The sequence below is a fragment of the Mangifera indica genome, chromosome 18 (genome assembly GCF_011075055.1).
Source record: "Mangifera indica cultivar Alphonso chromosome 18, CATAS_Mindica_2.1, whole genome shotgun sequence".
Lineage (NCBI taxonomy): Eukaryota > Viridiplantae > Streptophyta > Magnoliopsida > Sapindales > Anacardiaceae > Mangifera > Mangifera indica.
In genome coordinates, this window is record NC_058154.1 from 196,138 (window position 1) to 220,315 (window position 24,178).

Sequence of the window (24,178 nt, forward strand, 5' to 3'; positions counted from 1 at the left end):
AAGCTCGGTTTGATTTGTATCCATCTCTAATTGTATGTGTAATTAAATTTAAAAAATATATCGATTTGTATCTTTATTTTTATTGATACGTATGCATCTTATGATAGTAATAAGTACTAGGGGAAGAATTAAAGTCCAGGCTAAATCAAATGCTTTTGGGATTAATTTTTTATTTGGCCAAAGAACTTATTCCCACCTAAAGTATGCTATTATTTCAAAGTTATCCCTATTAACTTTGAAAGTCTTATTTACCCATCCATAAATAACATAATTCTAACTTCTTAAAATTTTATCTCTTTTCCCCCCTAACCTCTAAAAACTAACTATTTTCCCTCTAGGTTAAGTTTTAAAAAATAACATTCATCCCTAGAGTTTAGTTTTTAATCCTTTGCACCAAATCTGACACCATCGTCGACAATGAAGCTTTTTCGGTGCATCACCATGCTCCGAAAGCCTCTTTTCCTTCCTCTGGAATGTCGGTCGACCTAGATCTAGCCTGAAAAGTCGTAGAGTTTCATCAAAAGATGAAACTCTTCGTTTTCCTAGACAAAGATGAAGACCTCGTCTTGCTCTAGGAAGACAATCGTTGACCCAGATGTTTTTTTCTGGGAAGACGAAGAGTTTCATCTTCTGATGAAACTCTTTTAGGACAAATCTAGGCCGATCAACGTTCTAAAGGAGGGAAGAGAGATCATCGAAGCATAGTGATGTATCAGGAAAGCTTTGTTGTTGATGATGGCACCGGATTTGGTGTCAAAGATTAAAAACTAAACCCTAGGGGGGGCAATGCTTTTTTTTTTAATTTGACTTAAGGAAAAATAGTTAGTTTTTAGGGGTTAGAGGAAAAAATAGATTAAATTTTAATTAATTTTTAATATTACAGATAAAATAATGATTTTACTCTTTAAACTGTTAATTTTAATAGTCTATCAATAGATAAATGAGTTTTTTAATGTTAACGGACGAAAACTTGAGATAATAACATACTTTGGATGGGAAATAGTCCTTTGGCCTTTTTATTTCACCAAGCGGAGAGGACAATTTCTTCCGGGATAAGTTGGGGCTCATCTTGGTAGTTGGCCATATCAGAAATCTAATTCATATCAAAAACGTGGGCGGCTAAAACACAAAATTCTTTTATTTATTGAAGTTCTCGGCCGGTCTTAATCAATACAGGACTCCAAAGTTGCATTGAACTACCACACTGAAAATATAATTTATAAACCATTTCAATTCCGTCTCATAAAAAGGGAAACTCGGCCCAAACAAGCTAAACACAACACGTTTTTTGGTCCTTTTCAGTGTCGCTTCTAGCGTTTCGATTTCCACTTTTTTTCTTTTTTTTTACACACTATCCCTGTCTGTGACTGTGAGGTGGGACATTTTCTTCTTTTTTCTATTTTTGTTCAATCTATTTCTAGGTCTTCTGATTTTTTTGTCTGTTTATATTTATTTTGGGAGCTATTAATTTCAGGTTTGGTAGATCGGAGAATCTGAGCTCGCTGAGTTGAATCTGAGCTAGTTGAGTTTGACAATTGATGAATGAGGTAATTTTTGTTTTTTAAGTGGCTGTTTGGTTGCGTAGAAAACGAAGGAATAGAAAAGAAAATTGACGTCTGTGGATAATTGTTTTTGTTTTGTCTGCTTCTTTAGAGGTGATAAGCTTTACTCAGAGCTGTTTTTTAGCCCAAGAATTTAAGAAAAAGTACAAAGTGCGATAAACAGCTGTATTAGGCCCACTTTAGGTTATTACTTTTTTAAAATTTTTTTCTTTATATAAATATTTATAGCAAGTGTTTATTTTTTTTGGGTAAAATTTTTGCTTACAATTTATCTTCCAAAAAGAGAAAGCTGTCTGCAGTTTTATGGGGAGTTCTTCGTATGATGTCGAGTGAGTTGTTTTGTTTGGGCTCAAAAGGCTGTTGTGCTTACCTTCACTTCATGTTTGTGTTTTCTTTATTTTTTTGATAATGTTTGAGCAAGGGCACCCGGGGCATGTTTGGATATTCGTTTCAATGCCATTTTGTTTAATCAAGGGAGTTGCTCTATTAACCATGGATGCAACTTCACGAAAGCTTATGATTCTTGATTCCAATGTATTAGGAGTTCGTTTAATGACTTGGTTTTGACTTACCACCAGCTAGTGTTAAAAGTATTGCATGTGAAAAATGAGGGTATGAGCTCTATTACTGTTATAGAGATGTTGGTATCTCAATAAAGATTAAAAAAAAAAAAAAAAGCAAATATGATAGGAACCTGGAGATTGGCGTGCAGCTTGACTGATTGCTGCGAGTGCGGTTTGCGGTCTTCAGAGAAATGTGACCGGCTTGAGATTGTTGTGTGCTTTGTTTTCAATGTAACAGTAAATATTTGCTGTAAACAGAATGCTATTGAAGGCTATTTAATATTCTGATTGAAATAAAATTCATTAAGAAGCAAAGTTGTTCAATAATTTCTTCCCCTGCTCTGGGGTTACAAAATCACACAGCCACTGCCTGGGCTCCGCAAATACTCTCATCACATAACAAATAACTAAAGACTCAAACAAATAACCTCATTCCCGAACAAGGTAAATGAGACTATAAAACAGCATTCAGCAACAAAAGAAATGCAATACAACCAACTAAGACTCACACTAAACCTCACTGATTCCGAATTCCCAATGGATTGCCAAGACTCAATGCCAACCAGCTTTCGAGAGGCTGGAACTCTCCCACTTCCTAGCTACTGCTCTTCTCCAAAAAACTCTCCCCTTTTCTCCTCCAGGTTCCCTATTTCTAACTTCCCCTCAGCTCCTTTTCCATTCTGGCATGCCAGCTCAGCCTCCAGCATCTTCACAATTTCTTCTTTTTCCAGCAGATCCCAAAACTTTTGCTGCTTGTCTATTGCTTTTTCTGCTTCTGGAGTTCTGCCATCTGGAGCCTCCATATACTGCTCACTAAAGTCACCGCCACTGCTGCCATCTGCATTAAAATTGCTGTCCTCAGCCACCCTGATTTTATTCCTAGTGTCTTCCTCGGCATTTTCCTCTCCCCTTGCCTTCCCTCTGCCTTTCTTCTTCTTCACGTAAACTCGGGTCCTAACATTACCCCTCCCATCCCGAGGCACCTTGTCCTCAAGGTGCAGATGAGGAAAAGCATGGGCCAATTTTTTATACATCTCCCACGAATTTTCATGATCCTGTAAATTGTGCCATTTGATGAGCAGCTCTAGGTCTCCTTCCTGCGAATAGCGATGATTTAAGACTTCCTCTGGCTGAGCTTCCAGTTCCACAGCCTCATTCACGCAATCTGGAAATGGTATACAGGTTATTGAGGGTCCTATCCTTTTCTTTAGCTGGGAAATGTGGAAAACCGGATGAATTCTAGCTGACTCAGGAAGCTTGAGTTTATATGCAACCTGTCCAATTTTCTCCTCAACCTCAAAGGGCCCGTAATAACGTGGACTTAGCTTCTCGTTAGGCCGTGACGCTAAGGAGCGCAGTCTGTAGGGCTGAAGCTTCAAATACGCTTGATCACCTACTGTCAACTGCACCTCGCGTCTGTTTCGATCAGCTAGCGCCTTCATTCTCTGTTGTGCCCTGTGAAGATTCGATCTCAGCCTGTCTAAAACTTCATTTCTCTGCTGAATCATGATATCGACTTCCTCTACTTTGGAGGGTTCTTCCACAAATTTCAAAAGCGGTGGCGGATCGCGCCCATACACTGCCTTAAATGGCGTCATACCTGCCGACGAATTAAACGTAGTATTAAACCAATATTCTGCCCACGGCAGCCAGCTCGGCCATGTACGCTGCTGTTCAAAACAAAAGCTCCTAAGATACGACTCCAAACTTCGATTTACAACCTCAGTTTGCCCGTCGGTCTGAGGATGGTAGGCAGAACTGAATTTTAGAGCTGTTCCAGACGCCCTAAAGAGCTCCGACCAAAATGCGCTCATGAAGACACGGTCTCTATCCGAAACGATGGTCTGTGGGAAGCCATGGAGCCTCACGATTTCTCTAATGAAGATTCCAGCGATATCTTTGGCTGTGTACGGATGACGAACGGCAAGAAAATGCCCATATTTAGTCAAGCGATCCACTACCACCAATATCGTATCATACCCCTTAGCTTTTGGCAGCCCCACAACGAAGTCCATCGACAAATCTTCCCAAATTTTCAAAGGAACAGGGAGAGGCTGCAGGAGTCCAGCTGGTGACGTTGCTTCATATTTGGCTCGCTGACACACTTCGCATTCTGCCACAAACCTTTTAATATCTCCCTTCATCCCCTCCCAAAAGAAAATTGCTGAAACTTTCTTGTAAGTGCGGAAGAAGCCAGAGTGGCCTCCGTAAGGTGTAGAATGAAATTCATTCATGAATAATTGGACTAACCTGGAATTTCGGGGCAACACCATGCGTCCTCTGTACATCAAATTCCCTTTCCTCAGCTCATATCCAGCGTGTGCCACTATTTTTCCAGTCAAGTCTTGTATGATTCTTCTCAATTTTTCATCCCTCATTAACTCTTCCTGAATTTCTTCTGCGTCAACTGGAGCAGCAATGGTAATGGCTTTCAACTCTTCTCCTGCCCGTGGCTTCCTAGACAGAGCATCAGCAGCCTTGTTCTCACACCCGGGCCTGTATACAATGTCGAAATCAAAACCCAACATCTTCACCAGCCATTTTTGCTGCTCGTGGCTAACTGTTTTCTGTTCGGTTAGGAATCTGAGACTGCGCTGGTCCGTTCTCACCTGGAAATGGCGTCCGAGCAAGTAATGTCGCCATTTCTGCAGAGCTAAGACGATGGCCATCAGTTCCCTTTCGTAAACTGACTTTTCTCGGTTCCGCGGCGATAAGGCTTTACTTAAATAGGCGATGGGTCTCCCCGCTTGCATGAGGACAGCACCTAACCCCGAGCCCGATGCATCTGTTTCAATTACGAACATTTTTGTGAAGTCAGGCAGCGCTAGGACAGGGACTGTGACCATTGCTTCCTTGAGTGCTTTGAACGCAGCGTGCGCCCTCTCGTTCCACCTGAAGGCATTTTTTTTTAACAAATCCGTTAATGGCTTCGCAATCTTCCCATAACCATGCACGAACCTACGGTAGTATCCCGTGAGTCCCAAAAATCCTCTCAAGTCACGTAAATCTCGCGGTATGGGCCAACTCCGCATATCTTCTATTTTTCGGGGGTCGGCTTCTACTCCGCGTTTAGACACAATGTGACCCAAATAGCCTATTCTTTCCCTGCCGAATTGACACTTTTTCTTATTGACCACCAAGCGATGGCTTCTCAATATCTCTAACACCTTCCGTAAATGTTGTATGTGGTCGTCAAGTCCCTTGCTGAAGACCAGAATGTCGTCGAAAAACACTAGTACGAACCTCCTCAAGAATGGCCGAAAAACGTCATTCATCAGACTCTGGAATGTGGCAGGGGCGTTTGATAATCCGAAAGGCATGACAAGGAACTCGTAATGCCCGTCGTGTGTTCGAAAAGCGGTCTTCTCTACGTCAGTTTCTCTAACCCGAATTTGGTGGTATCCTGAGCGCAAGTCCAGTTTACTGAAAATTTCAGCCCCTGCTAATTCATCAAGGAGTTCGTCTATTGCTGGGATCGGAAATTTGTCAGGCACGGTCACCCGATTTAACGCCCTATAGTCAACACAGAATCTCCAGCTTCCATCCTTCTTTCTTACCAACAGAACTGGGCTCGAGAATGGGCTCACGCTAGATCGAATAATCCCTGCCGCCAACATTTCTTTAACAATCTTCTCTATTTCAGCCTTCTGAAAGTGTGGGTAACGATAAGGTCTCAGGTTCGGCGGCTGCCCCCCTTCCACTAGCCGAATGGCATGGTCTCTATCACGTTTCGGCGGCAGTCCGTATGGCTCTATAAACAAGCCTTCAAACTCTTTCAACAATGGCACCAACTCTGCTGGTATGTCCTCTTCGTCTGCCTCTAAATTTTTATCTTCAGTATTCGACTTTAAAGTGAAGCCGTCACCCTCCTGCGCCATCAATTTCAGGAGAGTTTTCACTGATGTCTCCAACCTAGTCAACGACACATCACCCTTTAATTCGACCTTCCGTCCGTTCCAGTCAAAACGCATAGTTTGTTTTCCCCAGTTTGTCTTCACCTCCCCGAGTCGACTCAGCCATTCAACACCCAATATCACATCTACCCCGCCCAATCGGAAAGGAAGGAAATCTTGAATTATTCTCATCCCCTGTACAATCAATTCAATTCCCTTACATTTCCCAACCCCTTTTACTTTTCTATTATCTCCCAACACAACCGCAAACGTAGCTGGCTGGACGGGAATTTGCATTTCGGCTACCAATTGCTCCGAGATGAAATTGTGCGTCGCCCCACTATCCAGAAGTATCAGCACCTGCCGCTCTCCCACAGCTCCGACAAACTTCATTGTCTTCGGCGAATCAATCCCCTCCACTGAACTCGAGTTGAGATTGGCTTCCAATTGGTTGGCGTCCCCCTCCCCTGCTTCGGTGTTGCCGTCGTCATTCTCCTCTTCCTCGTCTCCGATGGTGTCTTGCTCGCAAGCTATCATTATTTGTAGCTGGCGAAACCGGCACCGGTGCCCTTGGGTGTACTTTTCGTCGCACCTAAAACACAGCCCTTTTTCAATCTTGGATCGGTACTCATCGTCAGACAGCCTTCGAAAACTACCGTCTCTTCGTGGGTTGGAGGTAGACGCAACTGAAGCGTTCGGAGGTCTCGCTGTTGAGGACGCGTTCGTATATGGGAAAACGTTGTCTGATCTCCCTTGACCAAATGGACGAAGGTTCAAGGGCGGACGAGTTGGGCCAGACGCATGGGTTGGTGCTGGACCAGGCGTTGGGCGGTCTGGTTGTGTGTTTAGGTTTGAATTTGGTTGGGTAGTGGGCTGGTAAAATGAAATCTGGGATGGGCCTTTAGTCGGTGCGGGTTGGCTTGTGTATGGGATGGCTGGATATCGGTTTGGAGCTATCTGGGTCCTTGGATAGCCAATTCTGGGTCGACTTCCTCCTCTAACTTCAATTAGCGCGTTTTTCCTCTCTATCTCCTGCGCCCTCTCCATTGTCTCCTCCAAGGTGGCTGGTCGGAATAAGCGCACCTCCTCCCTGAGTTCCTCCGGGAGTCCGTTCATGAAAATCACCGTTAAGGTACCTTCCGACAGCTCTTCAACCTCTGCTGACAGTAGCTCAAATCGGCATCGGTACTCGTGGACCGACTCCGACAAACGAATGGCGAACAATTCCTCTTGAGTGGTTCGTTCGTCGTCTGTCCTGAACCTCCTAAGGGTGGCGTTTCGAAAATCCTCCCACCCAGTGAACGGTTGTCGCCTTTGTCTCCATCTGAACCAATGAAATGCCGCTCCCTCCACGCAGACCCCGACGGCTGTCAGTCTCTCACCTTCTGCTACTCTGTTTATGTCAAAGTAGCGTTCCACTTTGTCAAGCCACTCCAAGGCTTGTTCACCAGTGAACAATGGTAAGTCCAGACGTCGGAACTGAACGTCACGTCGCCCTCCCCCCTGATTGTCCTCTCCTCTTTGTCCGATTTCGGAGGTTTCCTCTCCTCCCCCCACATTTTCTTCCCCTCGTGGTGGCCGAATGGGGTTTGTCCCCGTGGGTGGGCGCATGTTGGGAGTCGTCTCCCTCCCTTCTGGTGCTGAGTTGCTTTGGTTCGTACCCGGAACTCCAGAGGGTCCGGGATCCATTGGGTTTTTCCCTTTTTCGCCCGCTTCTTTACCGATCATGACCTCCTTAAGGTCCCGGAGATATCCCTTAACGACTTCCATTCCGCTCTCTAACCCTTCCAGTCTTGCCTGGGTGTCAATAGCCTTTTCTTTTGCCTCCTTGTCCAACCCTTCCAAACGATCGCCGATTCGTATCATCCTTTCGTGAACCTCGGCTACTTCCTTCTCTAACCCTTCTACCCGGTTCTCCATTCTGGTCATGCTCTGATACCAGGTGATAGGAACCTGGAGATTGGCGTGCAGCTTGACTGATTGCTGCGAGTGCGGTTTGCGGTCTTCAGAGAAATGTGACCGGCTTGAGATTGTTGTGTGCTTTGTTTTCAATGTAACAGTAAATATTTGCTGTAAACAGAATGCTATTGAAGGCTATTTAATATTCTGATTGAAATAAAATTCATTAAGAAGCAAAGTTGTTCAATAATTTCTTCCCCTGCTCTGGGGTTACAAAATCACACAGCCACTGCCTGGGCTCCGCAAATACTCTCATCACATAACAAATAACTAAAGACTCAAACAAATAACCTCATTCCCGAACAAGGTAAATGAGACTATAAAACAGCATTCAGCAACAAAAGAAATGCAATACAACCAACTAAGACTCACACTAAACCTCACTGATTCCGAATTCCCAATGGATTGCCAAGACTCAATGCCAACCAGCTTTCGAGAGGCTGGAACTCTCCCACTTCCTAGCTACTGCTCTTCTCCAAAAAACTCTCCCCTTTTCTCCTCCAGGTTCCCTATTTCTAACTTCCCCTCAGCTCCTTTTCCATTCTGGCATGCCAGCTCAGCCTCCAGCATCTTCACAATTTCTTCTTTTTCCAGCAGATCCCAAAACTTTTGCTGCTTGTCTATTGCTTTTTCTGCTTCTGGAGTTCTGCCATCTGGAGCCTCCATATACTGCTCACTAAAGTCACCGCCACTGCTGCCATCTGCATTAAAATTGCTGTCCTCAGCCACCCTGATTTTATTCCTAGTGTCTTCCTCGGCATTTTCCTCTCCCCTTGCCTTCCCTCTGCCTTTCTTCTTCTTCACGTAAACTCGGGTCCTAACATTCAAATATCACTGTATTGGCAACATGATATACAAATATGATAAATAAGCAAAGTAAATTATCAAGTAAAATACTGAGGAGAATTAATAAAACTCTGGATGAGGCCATTCCTTTGCTAAACAAGTTGGCAAGTGCAATCAAGCTATGACCACATAAGAAATTTCCCATTGCTTCTGTTGTTTAGGATGTAATTTCAAAATTTTTTCATGATTGTTTTTGTCATTTTGTCATGGTCAGATCTAGTCGGTTTAATTTGTTCCCTTGGGCTTATTGTCTTTTAATGACTTTAAACAGTAATTTTAACAATATTTCTTTTTGCTCTATGATAGGGAACATGAACAAGTTGGTGCATTGCTGGTATTTGAGTTAGGAGCATAGCAAGAAATGGAAAAAGGACCACATGTGCATGAGAAGTTTACCAACATGAAGAGCCAAAGAGTGAGAATTTGATTTTTATTGCAAATTGCTTCCACTGTGTAAATATCTTTCGCTCAGAGTCAAATGCTTTAGATTGTACTCTCATGTTATGATTTAGCCTCATATTTTCACGCTACTATTAGAAGTGGGATTCAAGGATGCATTACATTGTTTCTTTGTTTTCCTTAATATTACTATTGGAAACGAAGTTGAACCATCATTAGTTAAATGTTGCAGCAGAGTCCTTATTCTACACTTTTATTGAATATGCACACTATAAGTGGACTAAGTGTTATTTATTTATTTTTTAATTTGTGTTTTTCTTGTTTGGTATACAATGCATATGCCATCCTGGATCTTTTCTTCTCTGCAAAACAATTTCCTCTTTTTCTTGCCTTTTCATAAATACTTGTTATTGTGCATGGAGCTAAAGCCAACCTCTTATGGACTTGTTGACCATTAATGCTTTTTGTTCTTTAACTAAATTAGTTTTACTTAAGTAGAATGAAGATGGCGGGAGATTTTTTTGCCTTTTGACTCAGAGAGAAATGAAGTCTGGTTTTCTGTTCCTTTTCTATTATTTGGATGAAGCTGCATGATTTGTGGTGATTATACTGCTGATTGAATATAAAGCATGATCCATGCCTTGTAAAAAAGCAAAAATTTCAACTTTTATTTGTCAGGAAAATTGAACTCTTAGTAAGCTTGATCATGTCTGACCTTAATAAAAGCTTACTTCCGTCAGCATGCCTTGTAGCATTTCTTATATAGTTCATGAAATTATCTATTATGAAGATTGAATTGCAACTTGCATACATCAGTTGTTCTCCTTAACTTACCCATAGTATAATCATCTGGTGTTATGATGTAGGAATCGATAGAATTTTCTTCAATTGTTTCTTTTATAATTTTTCTTAATTGTTTTCCTTAGGAGAGTTGTATTCTTGGATCATTTTTGGTTTTTTCATTATCCTTTTTGTACTTATTTACTATAAGCACGCCTTTTATCCGTAACATTCCACCAAATTTTCAATTATAATCTTTTTAGTTAAGTTTGTCTCCAATTTATTCTTTATTTTGTGTTAGCTCCCTTAACTTGTAGAATCAAGCTGTTACGAGAACAATATTTAGTATATTACCCTCTGATTCAAGTGGTATAAATTCTTGTTTTTTTAAGTTGTAAGCTAGAACAATAAATGGCCTTGCAAACCCCAGTGATCCAAGTAATAGAAGTGCTTTAGCCAAACTACCTGTAAATATTATCTGCTTAGCTACCCATACTTTTGTATTGTTTATTAACTTTTAACACTGAAAGTGAGTCTTACATACTGCATAATGTGATTGTGGCCTTGGATTTTGTCCTCTTATATTTGCTACATATTTTTGTCACTAGTTACATGTATTCCCCGCTTTGCTAGCTCATGTTAGGTTTGGAACATTCAAGTTTGTCATACTTTTCTTCTTGACTTTGAACAGGATGCTTTGTTGGGTATGATATTTCTTTTCCTTCTCTTTTTTTTTTTTTGTAGTTTCTAGTTCCATGAAGTAATTGTATTTGATGTATGTTGATCTAGTTCCTTATGCTTTTATTAGTGCACTATGGGCATGTGCCTTGGGGCTGTTTGATGCAGTTTCCTATGAATTCTTCTCTATTGTTGTGAGTATATTCTGTTTTGTAGGTTTCTTGGGAATTAGTTTTTCTCATGACTTTTTGTTTCGTAGTGTAGTTGAGTTTTCTTTATAACACAGCGTTTTTTTATTTTGGTTGTTCTATCAAATAACTGTCTACTTTAAACTTATGTTTCACTTGCTAATTTTCCTTGAACACTACTGGTGGATTTTTTTAAACAAAAAATAGTTGTTGTAATTTCATAGGTAAAGGTAGAAGAACCTTTTGCTCCTGCATTACAAGATGAAGCAGCTGAGGTTTCCAATTTACATGCTGAACCTAAAACGGACCATGTTTCAGTTGATGGTGTGTTATGTTTTGGTAAGGAGAATCCAGGAAAGTGCCTGGACATGAAGGATTTTACCTATGGATTGGAGCATGGCTTCAGAACAAATTATGGTAATGCACAAATGGTTTTTGTTTTGTTTCTTTAGTTGGTGCAGTTGTCCATATATATATATATATAACAAGTCCATTTTTGGACTAGGGCAGTGCTTTAGTTTTAAGTTCAGATGATTAACTACTGTGGTTGTGGACGAATCTCAACATTGAAAGAACATTGAGATGGTGTTTTTAGTCTTCTTTGCATTGGCCAGACTGATATTATGAGCACTCTCTGCCCAAGAGGAGAAGAAAAATAGCATAATGAAAAAGGATGGAGAGATGTAGAACATGCATGTTCACCAACAGGTTTTTGGAAAGCGCCAGTGGTACCCAAGTTTTTCCGCTTTTGGAAAAAGAACTGCTTGAAACCGCTTAAACTCATATTGAGTGAGGAAGTATAACTCTGTTGTTAACTAACAATCTATGTGGTGGTATATAGTTATATGAATACATTATTATTTACAGATCTGTTGAACTAATATATTAGTGTGCTATGGTTTGTAATTAATATGTTAAAGTATTGACCTTGGTAACTATAATTAACCAGTAGATTGTTGGGAAATTTTAATAGATAATGGGTAGAAGCTGATAATCACATATCAAATTCAAGTTCTTCTTTCTCTTGATAGTCCTACGTAATTTAGGGATGCGTACCAACTTCAAACTGGAGTACTAAGTCATTACTGATAACCTCTAGTAGTAAGGAAGGATCTGAAAGGAAAGAAGATAGCCCTGGGTGGAACAAGCAAGAACAATGAATTCAATGGTTCGTTTGGCAGAAAGCCAGGGACACTTGGGACTTTAACGTCATTAGTCATTGCTCTTAACTGTGCCTTGGGAAAAGCTTAAAACATGGTATATGCATGCTTCTTCCCCCATATCTGCCACCTGACCCTCCCCATTTTATATAATATTTTAGGTTGGCCCCATAAATTTTGAAATTTGGGACCTTATGTTAGTAACATACCTCCACAACTTACTCACCTTGAAGTAGAGTATTGAAACATTGGCTCATATGTTAGTGGACATTCATATGTAGATGTCAAATGGAGTATATGGGGTAATATGAAAAAATAAACATTGGTTGATGTTATCTATAACATAAAGTGCTGTTTTGTGGTTTGTGGTTATTCCTTAATTTCTCTATTTGTTTTTCCTATCTGTAATAATGTATTATTTTTGTGATCCTTGTTAAGGTGGGCTAGATTCTTTTAATACTCCTGGAGAAGATGATTTAAAGCTCGAGGTATGTATCTTCCTTAATTTGAAATTCAAGGTCATTCATTAATTGCCATGATAAACATTCTTATCAAAATATTATTATTATTCTGTACTCTTTTCTCTTTGCAAATGCCGCTTTCTCTCAGTAGTCATTGTTGATCAAATAAAGGTTACATTTCTGCATCACTCATTTGGTATTTTCTGCCACTAACACGTGCTTCTCATTTCAGGCTTGATAATTTTTTTGTTCTACATATATATTTTTTTCCAGTCTCTGGTATCTTATCTGATAATGATCTACTAGGGTCTTGATGGATTGCTGGATGATGTTGATGAGGTGGATGATATTCATGCAGCACACGATCTCTCTAGCGTATGTGAAGATTTTCTCTTGGGTAAATTTCATGGTTGTCTTGTGTGGTTGCCAATTATGATGTTTTGACTGAGTACAGGTGATGCATTTAATCTTTCTTTTTTTCAAGTACAGATTTTGAATTTACTGAACAAGTTACCAAATTGGATTATGTTCCAATAAAAGGATCACATTTTGGTAACTCTAGTTCAGAAAGCCATTCACCAGGTCTTAGTGGAACTTGTAATGTAGCAATTGGAATATCTAAATTGTCAACAACTATTGTTCCAGAATCTGAATGCAAGAATGGTTCACTCGCCAAGCTGACCAGCTGTGAGCTACATAATACCATTAAAAGTGAATGCGAATGTAAAGTTCCAATTGAGGACACCGAGGGCCCTAGTTCTCTTGATGTGCTTGAATATGATGAGTTGGATAATGATGACAATTGTTTATTGAGTAGCATATTGTCTAAGTGTAAGAAGAGGGCAAAGAGCTCTGCTCTAGGAAACCAAGTTAAGCGACCGCGTAAACCTACTCAGAGATACATGGAAGAATTTTCAGATCAGAAGTCAAAATCTCTACTGGATGGACAAAAAGTTTCAGCTACTGTATTGAAGGATAAACGCTTAAAAGTCATATCACGTAATCAGTCTTCTAATCAATGTGGCAATCAAGTGCCATCAGTGTCACGGTCAAGAGGACGATGTCTAAAAAACTGTGCACCCATAATGGTATTTAAATCTGTCATCCATTTTTTTGTGGAAAAGTTTTTACCTTTTTTCATTGAAACAGATTTTTTTTGGGAAATACTTAAATATTTTTCTGCCGTCTGTCCAATGATGTTTGTTCCTTTGTGCATGTTTGTATGATTCCATAGCTTAATTGGGTTTATATATTTCTTCATTTGAAATTGTGTGGCAATGATCCTTCAAATAGGAGTGAAGAATATATCTACTGTGTTTCTAATTTTTAGTGTGATACCCATTTCAATAGGAAAGGGGGTGAGAAATATCAAGTCTACTGCACCCTACTGTGACAAGATCCTTTTCTTTTCCCTGCATGTTGGTCAGTTGTTAGTCTCCTTTTAATTCTTGTGTACGAATGTTCTGTTTCCTGGGCATCTGATGCTTCACTATTGCCTAAGGTGTAACTTGTTTGTTTATTTATCTATTGCTTTACATGAGAAAAACAGATGTCTGCATTTAGTGGTAGGAAAAAGGTGATAAAGAATTTGGATAGTTGACATGTGAAATTTAGTTATTAAATCATATATGGCCTGTGATTTCTTAAAATATTTGAAAATTTTCTTTGCTTTTGTTGTTCAGGGATTTGAATCTGATGACGATCCTGATGTATCTGGGTCACATGATACTTGTGTGAGAAAGAAAAAAACTAAAGTAGATGTTGACCGGAGGAAGCATCAAAGGATGTGGACTCTTTCTGAGGTGATGAAGCTGATTGATGGTATAGCTCAATATGGAGTTGGAAGATGGACTGACATAAAAAGGCTCTTGTTTCCGTCATCTTCTCACCGCACACCGATAGATCTGAGGGTACTTTCCTTTTAATTTATCCAACAAAACAATTCCTGATATTTCAATTCATCACTGGTTAACTCTGCAGGACAAATGGCGAAATCTTCTGAGAGCTAGCTGCGTACAGAAGAAGAACAAGGGAGAGGTTAGATTTCTATTATATGTTAGTGGGCACTTTGATATTTGCATTTTATGGATGGATTCATGTTCAACTCGTTCTTCAAATTCTTTCTTATAATTTTTTTTCTGAGATTATTATTTGCTAGGAAACAAAAAAAAAAATTGTATTATGTTAGGATCCCAACCCATTATTCATTCAAAACAGTAAATAAACACAAAACATGGTAAAATAACAAGATTTTATTGATAGAAAGGGTTACAAATGGATAAATCGGACAATTTGAGGAGTTAAGGCATCCTATTTCCAGTCATTCGAGGTATCAGAAACCTCTCACAATTAGTCCTAAGACTGTCCTAATTTCTCTAATTTGTCTTGCAATCCTTTGATAACCTAACTACCTATTTTTATATTAAAATCTAACCTATAGGATGAGGACAAGTGTCCCCCTATACTAACATATTAGTACTATGGAAGACACAAAGAAATGGACAAGCTAACCACTAAAAGTAGATGTACCTTTCTGCATATACCTAAGATAGGTCGTTCACTATACAAAAATTATTAAATCAAACGAGAACCTACAAGAGACCCCAAACAAATAACAAAAGCCATCTAGCTAACATTGAAACTTCCCAATTATAATGAATAAAGAAAAAGACACATGAATTATTGGGAGATCATTGCTTCTATTTTGCAAATTTATGAAGTACATGAATTGCATTTTTGAATTTTAACTTTGCAATGAAGATGGGAATTTATTTTAACACTGAAAGCATGGATATTATGTATTCATGTCACGGGTACTGGTTATGGATTTGCTAACTGTTTAAAATGTACCTGATTTGCTAGTCCAGTAGTGGCTGATCAAACTTGATCATAGTTCACTAAAAGCCTCAAAAACAAAATTGTACTATTTGTTTTTTGAATATCATTATATGCGAGTAGATGTTAACACTTATTGTCTCATGTGCTTTAGTATATGATAGGGGGTTTGGTAATTCAACCATTCTTATAACATGTAGTCCACAAATTAAGGGGTTGTACAAATTCGACAGTTACATGCACTTTACTGCTGATCTACCTATGTATATTTCCTGGGACACCATTACCATAGGTTTGTATGGATAGAAATGTCAAAAATATTCCCTGTACTAACAATAGATATAAACATAGTATAAATGTTGATATGTTATCATGTGATAATATGATTTTAAATTAGGGTTTAGGGTGATTGTTAATTAGAGATAAAATAACATCCCAATCACATAATGAAATATCAACATTTATACTGTGTTTATACCCATTATTAGAGCATATAGTGTTACTCTAAAAATGTTTTAAAAAGTACATATATCAGCTGAAATGTTATAATATAAATAAAATTTTGTTGGTTCATATCCGAATATTGTAAAATTTTGGTTGGAATCATTTTGAATGTTTGCACAGTGCACTTGTCTGAAATCTGGATCTTTTGCATTTTCAAGTGTATCATCATCATTAATTCATATACAATAGTAGCCTAATTACCTTTTTTTCATAAGTGGCAAAGATGGTATGCAACATAAAGCTTCCAAGGATAACATCTGTGGTGTCTTCTGCTTGTTAAAAATATTATAGTTTATATATTTAGACATTTGATAGTTTGTAACAACTTACAAACGTTAGATTGGATGACAAAATGTCCTGTGCCGACAATGATGATTTAAAATGACTGGAACAGGTTGAGTCAAAGAATGTCATACGGGCCTTACCAAGGTCTGTGTTATGCCAAATTCGTGAATTGGCAACCATTCATCCATATCCAAGAGTGTGCAACTCAAAGATCTCATGCGATAATAATATTGCTTCATCCAAACTTTCTGCAAAAAGTAAAGGTGCACGGCCTAGACCTAGCCCCTGTGGGCATAGGAAGAGGCATACTTGAACTCCATTCGTTTCATGGTGATAGATCAGTGAGTAATTTTACAAAATTTAGTTGTAAAGAAAGTGTTATGTTGCTTACGGGCTCTCTTGTAGTTTTGGTGAAATGCATATACATATGTTCTTAGATATGTATTTCACAGATAATAGGTTACAGAATCTGGAAATGTGGAACAAGTGGGTCTAGAACTGTTGATTTGTAACTGCCAGGGAAATGGCCAACTGATGTTGAAAGAGAAGTAGATTTTCACTGACATCAATTATTACGTTATTGCATGATGTATTTTCCCCATTATCATGAGAAGAATGAAACCAGCAGAAAAGTTGCATCATTAATAGAAGTTGCATCAAGAGAGTGAGCGAGGGACCTCTGCATGTTTTTAGGCTAGGAGAATTATGAGTTTGTGGTGTTGCAAAAGAATTCATTGCAGGAATCAAAATCAGGGTTCATCAAAACATGATTGATTCATTAAGTCAATGATTAATCGGCATCTAATATGTTTTTAACCTAACCTTTCTACAAGGCACTTGCAACACTAACAACAAAATAGAAAGACACTTGGTGAATCCTCGAGTAATCTTTTAATTATTTTGATAAGAAAAGAATTAAGATCAAGCTTATAATTCATCTACTTTTAGTCAGTGATATAATAATGGTACTATATAAATTTGGGCAATTCTATAATTCATGTCTATAACTGTTGCTAGTCTGAACACAACGGTTGCCCCCGAACTTATATTTTCAGGCCACTGACAGGTCGAGGTATCAATCTAAGAATATATTCAGCCTCCAAATTCTATAACGCATAATGTACAGATAATTTCTTCAATTCCCTCAAATATTTTATCCCCCACCTCCTTTGGTAACTGATATCTTGGAAGTACATAATATGACATAAACAAGTTAATTGGAGCTTGAAGTGGACACTAAAACCCATAACCAAATAAGAAGGCCAGAATATTTATGGCACCCCAAAGTGCGTCTAGCACAAGTAAACCCATATGTGTAAACCCTTATGTGAAACAATCTTAAACTCATCAATGCAGTATCATCCTAAAAAATATTTGCCAGGACTCACTAAAATTATCATAGTAACTGACTGCCGAAGTAACATATCAAGATAATGCCAAAGGAAAAGCAAGACCTGCTAGATAAAAGCTAATACACCATAAAAAATAAATAAATAAATAAAACAAGGATCACATATACTATCAGAGAAAAGAAAGACTTATCATAATAATGTCGTGATGTATATCACTACTTGATTGTGTTGATAAAGTGAAAAAATAAAAGATGTTGAAGCTTAGCAGCATATCTGAACAGGGGTAAATCGATTACCATTCTCAGGTATACTGCCATCACCAGAAACAGGTACTGCAGTGCATTTAAAACAATGATGCCAACAAAATATTCACATAAAGCATCCTTGTGGAAAATATACACAAGTAATGTATCATCTTGTTTTTAAAGTACATACAACATATCTTTGGCGAATACACCAGACAGAGGCAGTTCTACATCAATGGGACTGCAAAACGGGAAGACATAGCCTGAAGAGATAACCACTAATTTTAGCATTCAATTGAAGCCCGCAACTGCAAGGGAAACTTTCATGCCATTATCTACTAATTTCATCTATGTCCATCAACCAAGCCCTCCAATTCCCTCCGCCCAAACCTCCTTCCCTCCACATGAGCATTCCTAGACCTTGCGGCAAAATAATATATTAGCCAAGCCACCATAAAGTAAACCTCCACAGTTGACTGTAAAATCATAGCAAAAGATTTCCCAAACACATGATCCAATGCCCACCTTGCAAATGATCCACAAAGTATAGCCTCCATACATTTAATCTGTATAGCCTGATTCATCATTGTTAATAACAAATAACAACCTTCTTTAACTATCTCTCTTCCAGTCCTCCTTGAATCAACAATGGCAACCCAGGCATCAACAGCAAATATAAATGCCAAAAAAGTATCTGCCAAAGACCATGTAATAAAGAACCCTGAAATCTCTTTCTCAAACCCTCTTATCCACGGTGATATAACAGAAAATGGCATCAATTTCAGCCTCACAAAAAGCTTAAAAAATGAGTACTGGTCTTGAATTTCCCCAAAAAACCACAAGCCCAGAAGCTGTGTCAATGCATCTCTAACTGCCCATCTCATCAAAATAAAACCACTAAGCCTTTTTATCCCCAATCTTGAACCATCCCACACAACGCCAACTAATGAACTAAACCTCCCAACCAAATCATTTACTACTGTAACAAACACAATCCCCAGAACCCATGAATAAATTGCGGTAAACCCTAAGATTACCCAACCATAAGCAGCTGACAAGAAACTCACAAGGAAAAACAATGCTGTCATATCACGACGACCCAGCTCTAGTCCCTTTATAAACATTTGAAAATCTACAATTCTGTCCATTTCCTGACCATTTTGAGTCCCTTCTTGTTCACTATCATCATCATAACTTAACTCTTCTTTATCAAAAGATTTCTCTAAACTAACACTCGTTTTAAATGTAACGCCATGACGAAACATTTCCAAAATTCCAATTCCAATTCCACTATTGACGAATTCATTGGAAAACCCTAAACTGGTATCGAAGTCAGAGAAACTTACCAAAGTGCCATTGACAGGTCTTCTGAGAAGAGGATTGAACACATGGCGATCGAAGTCGTCATCTCCGGAGAAGAAATCATCGTCCAAAGTGCCAACACGTGTCAGGTGTAAAAAGGGACGTCGACGGTGGTGATGGGGACGGGGGTGATGGTGATGGTGAAGATGGAGACGGCGAGTGGAGGAGTGTAGATCGGGGAAATCGAGACGGGAGAGGAGAGACTTGAGAGAAGCGTCTCCGTCAATGAAGGAGGTGAGGAGGTGGGAACCACTCTCGACGAGGGAGCGGAAGGAGAATAACAGGAGAGAGAGAAAGAGGAATGTGTGAAGATTGGCGATGAAGGTGGCGGTAGTTTGTTTGATTAATTGGCTGGTGCTGCGGATGTGGCGCAGCCGTGGCTGATCGGTCATCGCGCGTCGCGGTGGTGGTGGTGTGGTGGAGGAGACCTTTTCCTGTGTATTGGATTGTTTTCAATGCTGTTGGGGGCTTCGTTTGATGGGGAGTGGTGGTGTAAGCATCAAAGGGGGTGGGAAGTACGAATCTTCTATCACGCGCTTTAAAACGCTTGCTGTTGCACGCGCGATGTGTTTTGTTAATTGTATGTATGTATAGTTTGTTGATCCTCATCCACTCGTTCAAGTTTGAAAACAATCTCAGTTTAAACTAATCTAAAATGAGTTTAACCTAAACAAATTTAAACTCCAACTTGATTTATAAGTTATATATTTTCAAGTTTAAGTGATATTCAATTCGTCACACTCGTAAACTTGAAAAAATTTGATACGAATAAATTATATCGATGTTTTAAGCTATATTTGACTCATCATGCTTATTTTGATTAATATGCATAAAAAAAATATTATTTTTTTTATTTTTCAATTATAAAATCGAATCAAATTCAAAACTTCATTTAATTTGATACTATAATTGAATTTAAGTTTAACTCACATAATTTTGAGAGAAACTCGATGAGTTTAAACTCGAGTTTGAATTTAATTTAAATCAAATCTAACTCTAATAAGAGTAGATTGAATAGTTAAATTGGAAAAGCTTAATTCCACTAGACAAAAAGTAAAGAACTTTTCAATAATGTTATTTAATATAATTTCTCAACATTTAATTTTCTTTTCTTTTGATGAATCATTAATAAATTTTTTGCTATTAATCAATAATATTTATTACTAAGTTTCATATTTCTTAACCTCTTTAGCATATACCCATAGCCAAATCCTTAATCTTCAAATTCTTGTTATATTAATAAAATTTTCTTCAACAACCAAGCTCACCCCAAATAAATTTCTGTTTTTCTGGTAGTATTGCTTATTTGAAATCAGGATTTTCAGGGAAAGTGCAGCCAGACCTTTGGATGATTACATTGGATGCATAAGAACCAGCTCTCACACATTCTTCAATAGGCTTCTCTTGAACCAACTGTGACAAAAACCCTCCTACAAATGCATCCCCTGCAACACATTCAACAACAAATTGATGCAACGGATACCGATTTTCATGCGTTTTGGTGAATAACAATCTATTTAGCGTCTGTAAATATGCGTACCTGCTCCATTTGTATCAACCAGTTTTTCTTTTGGTAACAATACCACAGGGAACTTTCTCAGTTTACCATCCTCGGCAACAATGACAGGATCAGCACCCTGAGTAATAACAGTAATTCTTTTGTATGTTCCTGATGCTTTGGGCAATTGCGAGATCTTCAGAGCTATCTCCTCGACATCATCTGTCTGCACAATGGAAACAATCCAAACTGGTTACCATTTAAAACAAAAGCTCGATCTCAAACTATTTGGTATCCGGCAGCAATTACCTCCCAGCCATGAACTCTTGAAAAGGTTTTTGCTTCTGTCTCATTTCCAAAGACAAAATCTGTGTACCTGAACCCAAAACCACCAGCTTCAAGTCCATATTTATACGCTATCTTATACAGCTGAAAATTTTGAGGTAAATTCTTACGGCATAAATTTATCCTGATAATCCTTGTAGAACTCGCAGAGATATGGAGCAGAAAGGTTTGTTATGAAGACCTGAAGATAGATAAATTTGTCAGATCAGTTTCATTCGAAATCTACCATATGCAGCATGAGCAAGGAGTTTTTCTGTCACATGATATACCTTGTTATTTGCAGCTGCATGTTCAGCAACAAGTTGAGCGGACTCTGGGGATATAGGGAGAAAGAATCCAGCAATATAAAAGTATTTGGCCTTCTCAACTGCCACAAAAGGGTTCAAAAGAATTAGTTTAAAGAATGTAGAATTGCACGTATTAGAGATGTAAACAAAAAATGTAGAAGCAGACAGGGTACCTAGTGCCCAATTTTCTGGTTTTTTCAGATGATCAGATTTGTAACATTTTGCAGCCGATAAATTTGCAACTAGGGACCTATTTACCAACACAGAATGTTATTAGTACAGGTAGATGAATATTAAGATCATCTTTCATGACAGAACTTGTAGAAACACTAAAAGACTACAACAGCTAATGAATTTATTTTTCCCTTGTAGGAACTACAATAGCAAATGATGTAAAATGAAAATCGCAAAGGAAGCTTGGTATCAAACCAACCTTTCACCACCCAAAATACAGACAGCACAAGTTCCAGTAGGTGCAGTCTCATCCTCATAATAGTGAACCTGATGATTAATATCACAGACAAATATGTCAATATGAACGTTGAAATTGCATTTAGAAAAATAACAGGGGAATAATTAACTGAGACAAAAATAAAAAGAAACTTACATTAACCCCAGCTAGATTTGAGCTTTTCTTCATCTCCTCACCAAACTTGTCCTTTCCGATGCAACCAATGAAGCCTGTTGCACCAGGGATTTGAAGCATCCACTGGAAGTCATAAAAGGAAATTCAATCCACTTAAGTAATCAGATAAAACCTAACTGGCCTTCTCCAGTGCCATCAAAATAAATCCACAATAATACCTGGGCAACTCTAACAGAATTTTGAGTAGCTCCTGCACACGATGAAATCTAAAAGAACTCAGAATAAATGGTTCAATGCAAACCAAAAGGTACATAGCACAATATTATTATTTTGTCAAACCTGTTACAAGTTCAAAACACGTTACCTCCAGCAATGTACTCCACAGTGTACTTTGATGACATTTCATTATACCTGAGACCAAATCCATGTCAGCTTGGCCCATATTTTAGCTAGTCCATAAGGATGATTAGCAGAAGATGTGTCAAAACCATATTTTGTCAGAAAAGCATGAAAATACATGTTTTTGGACTCTTTGGACAATTTGGGATACTCAGAACTTCAGCTTCCTCAACCATTACGATAATAACTAATGTCAGCAAATTTCCAAAACAATAGGCAAGAAGGCATTTTAACACAAGGTATTAACATGCTAATTTAATAGATGAATAAAGGATAATGTAGCAAACCATTTAGATTTTTACTTTCCACATTTAAGTTAAGGATGTTTTCCAGCCTCACTCCTCTTTTCAATGTTTTCAACTTCAAAAAAGTCGCTATCAAACTTTCATAATTTATAAGCCTATGTTCAAACGAGAAGACAAATGTCAGTTTGAGCTTGATAAGCCAATAAAGACTTCTAATTCATGGCTTACAAAATGGACTTGGGTCAGTTGGGTGGTTTAACAGCCACCATCTTTGGCTGGCCACCCAGGTTTGATTTGCCAGGGGTAGGTAGGGGCAAAAAACTATTGGGGCAATGAACACCACGCCCCTCCCATCCTTATAAAAACTCCCCTATCCTTAGAAAAAAAAAATGACTCGGGTTATGTCAAATAATAAAATCATTTTCAATTTTCATGCCACATCACAGGTATGAAAACACATAGTATTAATATTGTAACTTAAACTAAACTTTATGAATCAGTTCTAATGTCATCCTATACAGCACTACCTATCTTCAACAAATGTAAAGTGAAAGGAATTCTCTAAAAAAGTGCTGTCAACAAACGCATACTTGATCAGTGTAAAAACATCCATAACCCAATTAGAACAAGAGATCAAGCTGCTCTAAAAGAGAAAAAGAATGCTCACATGGTTAAATGCTTCTCCTCAGCAAGAATTGCATCGTTCAACTTGATGTCGTATCTGTTACACAAAAACAACCCAATTCAAATTTCAAAGCAAAACATTAACTAAAACATCCGCAATTCTCACTCAAAACATTAACATAAGCTTTACCCAAATAATCAGTAACAGATATAACACTGAAGTAATACATGTAGATATCCTATAATCACCATTGCAAACAATGCTAGTAAAATTTCAGCCTTTACTGAACTGCATTAGTCCAGATTATTAATGAAAATTTAGTATTGAAACAAGCAAGAGTTAATGATAATTTGATAAGTTGTAGCATCATTTATAAATAAGCAAGATCATAAACGTCACATTACAAACACAATATAAATTCCAAAAAAAAATTGAAAAGAAGTCAAATAACTAATTAGAACACAATAAGGCAGAAACGAAGAAGCGAAATACTTATTCAAAAAGTCATCGTCTACAACGGCGGAGATGTCCAAGAGGGGATTGCCCATGCCCAAAAGAACACCAGAGTAGTCAGCCATCAGTTGATGAAAGAGAGAGTGTGTATGGTTGATGGTCTACGCAGGCGAGATCAGAGTTTGAGAGAAGGGATGAAAAGGAGATGCGTTAGTATTGTGTTGTGTGACTGAATCTCAGCGACCCAGTTGGGCATTTAGTCGGCTGAGAAAATCTCAGCGGGTGTAAGTGTGGCACTGCTTCCTGTTTTGTTGCCGCTCTTTTGGCAGGTAAAAATTTGTCGGAGAAGACTCGCCAAGCCAACCGTCATATATCAATTTGTATATAACTAACTAATTCGCTGTAAATTTTAGGTAGATATTCCCATGGTCCTACCTACCCCTGCTGGTTCACTTTAACTAGAAAATTACTATTTACCTTTCATTTAAAAATTAAAAAATCCTTTTTCTTCCTTCTTTCTTCCTTTCTCTACTTGGCTGCTCTCCACCATCTTACATACATAGTTGTACTATAGTCAACTCTTTTTTCTTCTTCTTCGATCTTCATCTTACACCTCTCTCTCAACGCTCTCCAATTCTCTCGTCTTTGTATCCGAGCTTCAATCGTTA

General features: G+C 38.4%; 3 protein-coding genes across 5 annotated transcripts; 1 reads left to right on the forward strand and 2 right to left on the reverse strand.

Annotated features, from left to right (window-relative positions):
• Window positions 1-1,154: 1,154 nt before the first annotated feature.
• Window positions 1,155-16,714, forward strand: LOC123201856. 3 transcript variants are annotated; one of them, XM_044617421.1, is made up of 10 exons: window positions 1,155-1,374; window positions 1,475-1,547; window positions 9,130-9,238; window positions 11,093-11,285; window positions 12,467-12,516; window positions 12,796-12,886; window positions 12,979-13,577; window positions 14,172-14,399; window positions 14,470-14,526; window positions 16,223-16,714. In XM_044617421.1, exons 3-10 carry the CDS (start codon window positions 9,185-9,187, stop codon window positions 16,424-16,426), a joined length of 1,476 nt encoding a protein of 491 aa, XP_044473356.1. In that variant the 5' UTR covers window positions 1,155-1,374; window positions 1,475-1,547; window positions 9,130-9,184; the 3' UTR covers window positions 16,427-16,714. The 3 variants fall into 3 exon arrangements, with proteins under 3 accessions (XP_044473356.1, XP_044473358.1, XP_044473357.1); XM_044617423.1 differs by having other exon boundaries at window positions 1,156-1,374; window positions 13,135-13,577; XM_044617422.1 differs by lacking the exons at window positions 1,155-1,374; window positions 1,475-1,547 and adding an exon at window positions 1,769-1,891.
• A 1,021-nt stretch (window positions 16,715-17,735) lies between these two features.
• LOC123201858 lies at window positions 17,736-19,586 on the reverse strand. The gene has a single exon (XM_044617424.1). It carries the CDS (start codon window positions 19,462-19,464, stop codon window positions 18,055-18,057), a length of 1,410 nt encoding a protein of 469 aa, XP_044473359.1. The 5' UTR covers window positions 19,465-19,586; the 3' UTR covers window positions 17,736-18,054.
• A 699-nt stretch (window positions 19,587-20,285) lies between these two features.
• LOC123201562 (adenosine kinase 2-like) lies at window positions 20,286-24,149 on the reverse strand. Its single transcript, XM_044617122.1, has 12 exons — window positions 23,550-24,149; window positions 23,100-23,153; window positions 22,153-22,199; window positions 22,007-22,038; window positions 21,810-21,911; window positions 21,636-21,703; window positions 21,376-21,452; window positions 21,185-21,282; window positions 21,026-21,096; window positions 20,880-20,946; window positions 20,613-20,796; window positions 20,286-20,517 (listed from the first exon to the last, which is right to left on the reverse strand). Exons 1-12 carry the CDS (start codon window positions 23,633-23,635, stop codon window positions 20,375-20,377), a joined length of 1,029 nt encoding a protein of 342 aa, XP_044473057.1. The 5' UTR covers window positions 23,636-24,149; the 3' UTR covers window positions 20,286-20,374.
• Between the last annotated feature and the right edge of the window lie 29 nt (window positions 24,150-24,178).

What these genes read in the sequence shown, in the direction of transcription:
- LOC123201856 (XM_044617421.1), top strand. Translation starts at nt 9,185, where the DNA reads ATGGAAAAAGGACCACATGTGCATGAGAAGTTTACCAACATGAAGAGC. An exon ending in CCAACATGAAGAGCCAAAGA is followed by an intron (nt 9,239 to 11,092) that starts GTGAGAATTTGA and finishes GTAATTTCATAG; the next exon opens with GTAAAGGTAGAAGAACCTTT. An exon ending in ATGTGAAGATTTTCTCTTGG is followed by an intron (nt 12,887 to 12,978) that starts GTAAATTTCATG and finishes TTTCAAGTACAG; the next exon opens with ATTTTGAATTTACTGAACAA.
- LOC123201858 (XM_044617424.1), bottom strand. Translation starts at nt 19,464, where the DNA reads ATGACCGATCAGCCACGGCTGCGCCACATCCGCAGCACCAGCCAATTA.
- LOC123201562 (XM_044617122.1), bottom strand. Translation starts at nt 23,635, where the DNA reads ATGGCTGACTACTCTGGTGTTCTTTTGGGCATGGGCAATCCCCTCTTG. An exon ending in GAGGAGAAGCATTTAACCAT is followed by an intron (nt 22,200 to 23,099) that starts GTGAGCATTCTT and finishes ATTTGGTCTCAG; the next exon opens with GTATAATGAAATGTCATCAA. An exon ending in ATTCTGTTAGAGTTGCCCAG is followed by an intron (nt 21,912 to 22,006) that starts GTATTATTGTGG and finishes TATGACTTCCAG; the next exon opens with TGGATGCTTCAAATCCCTGG.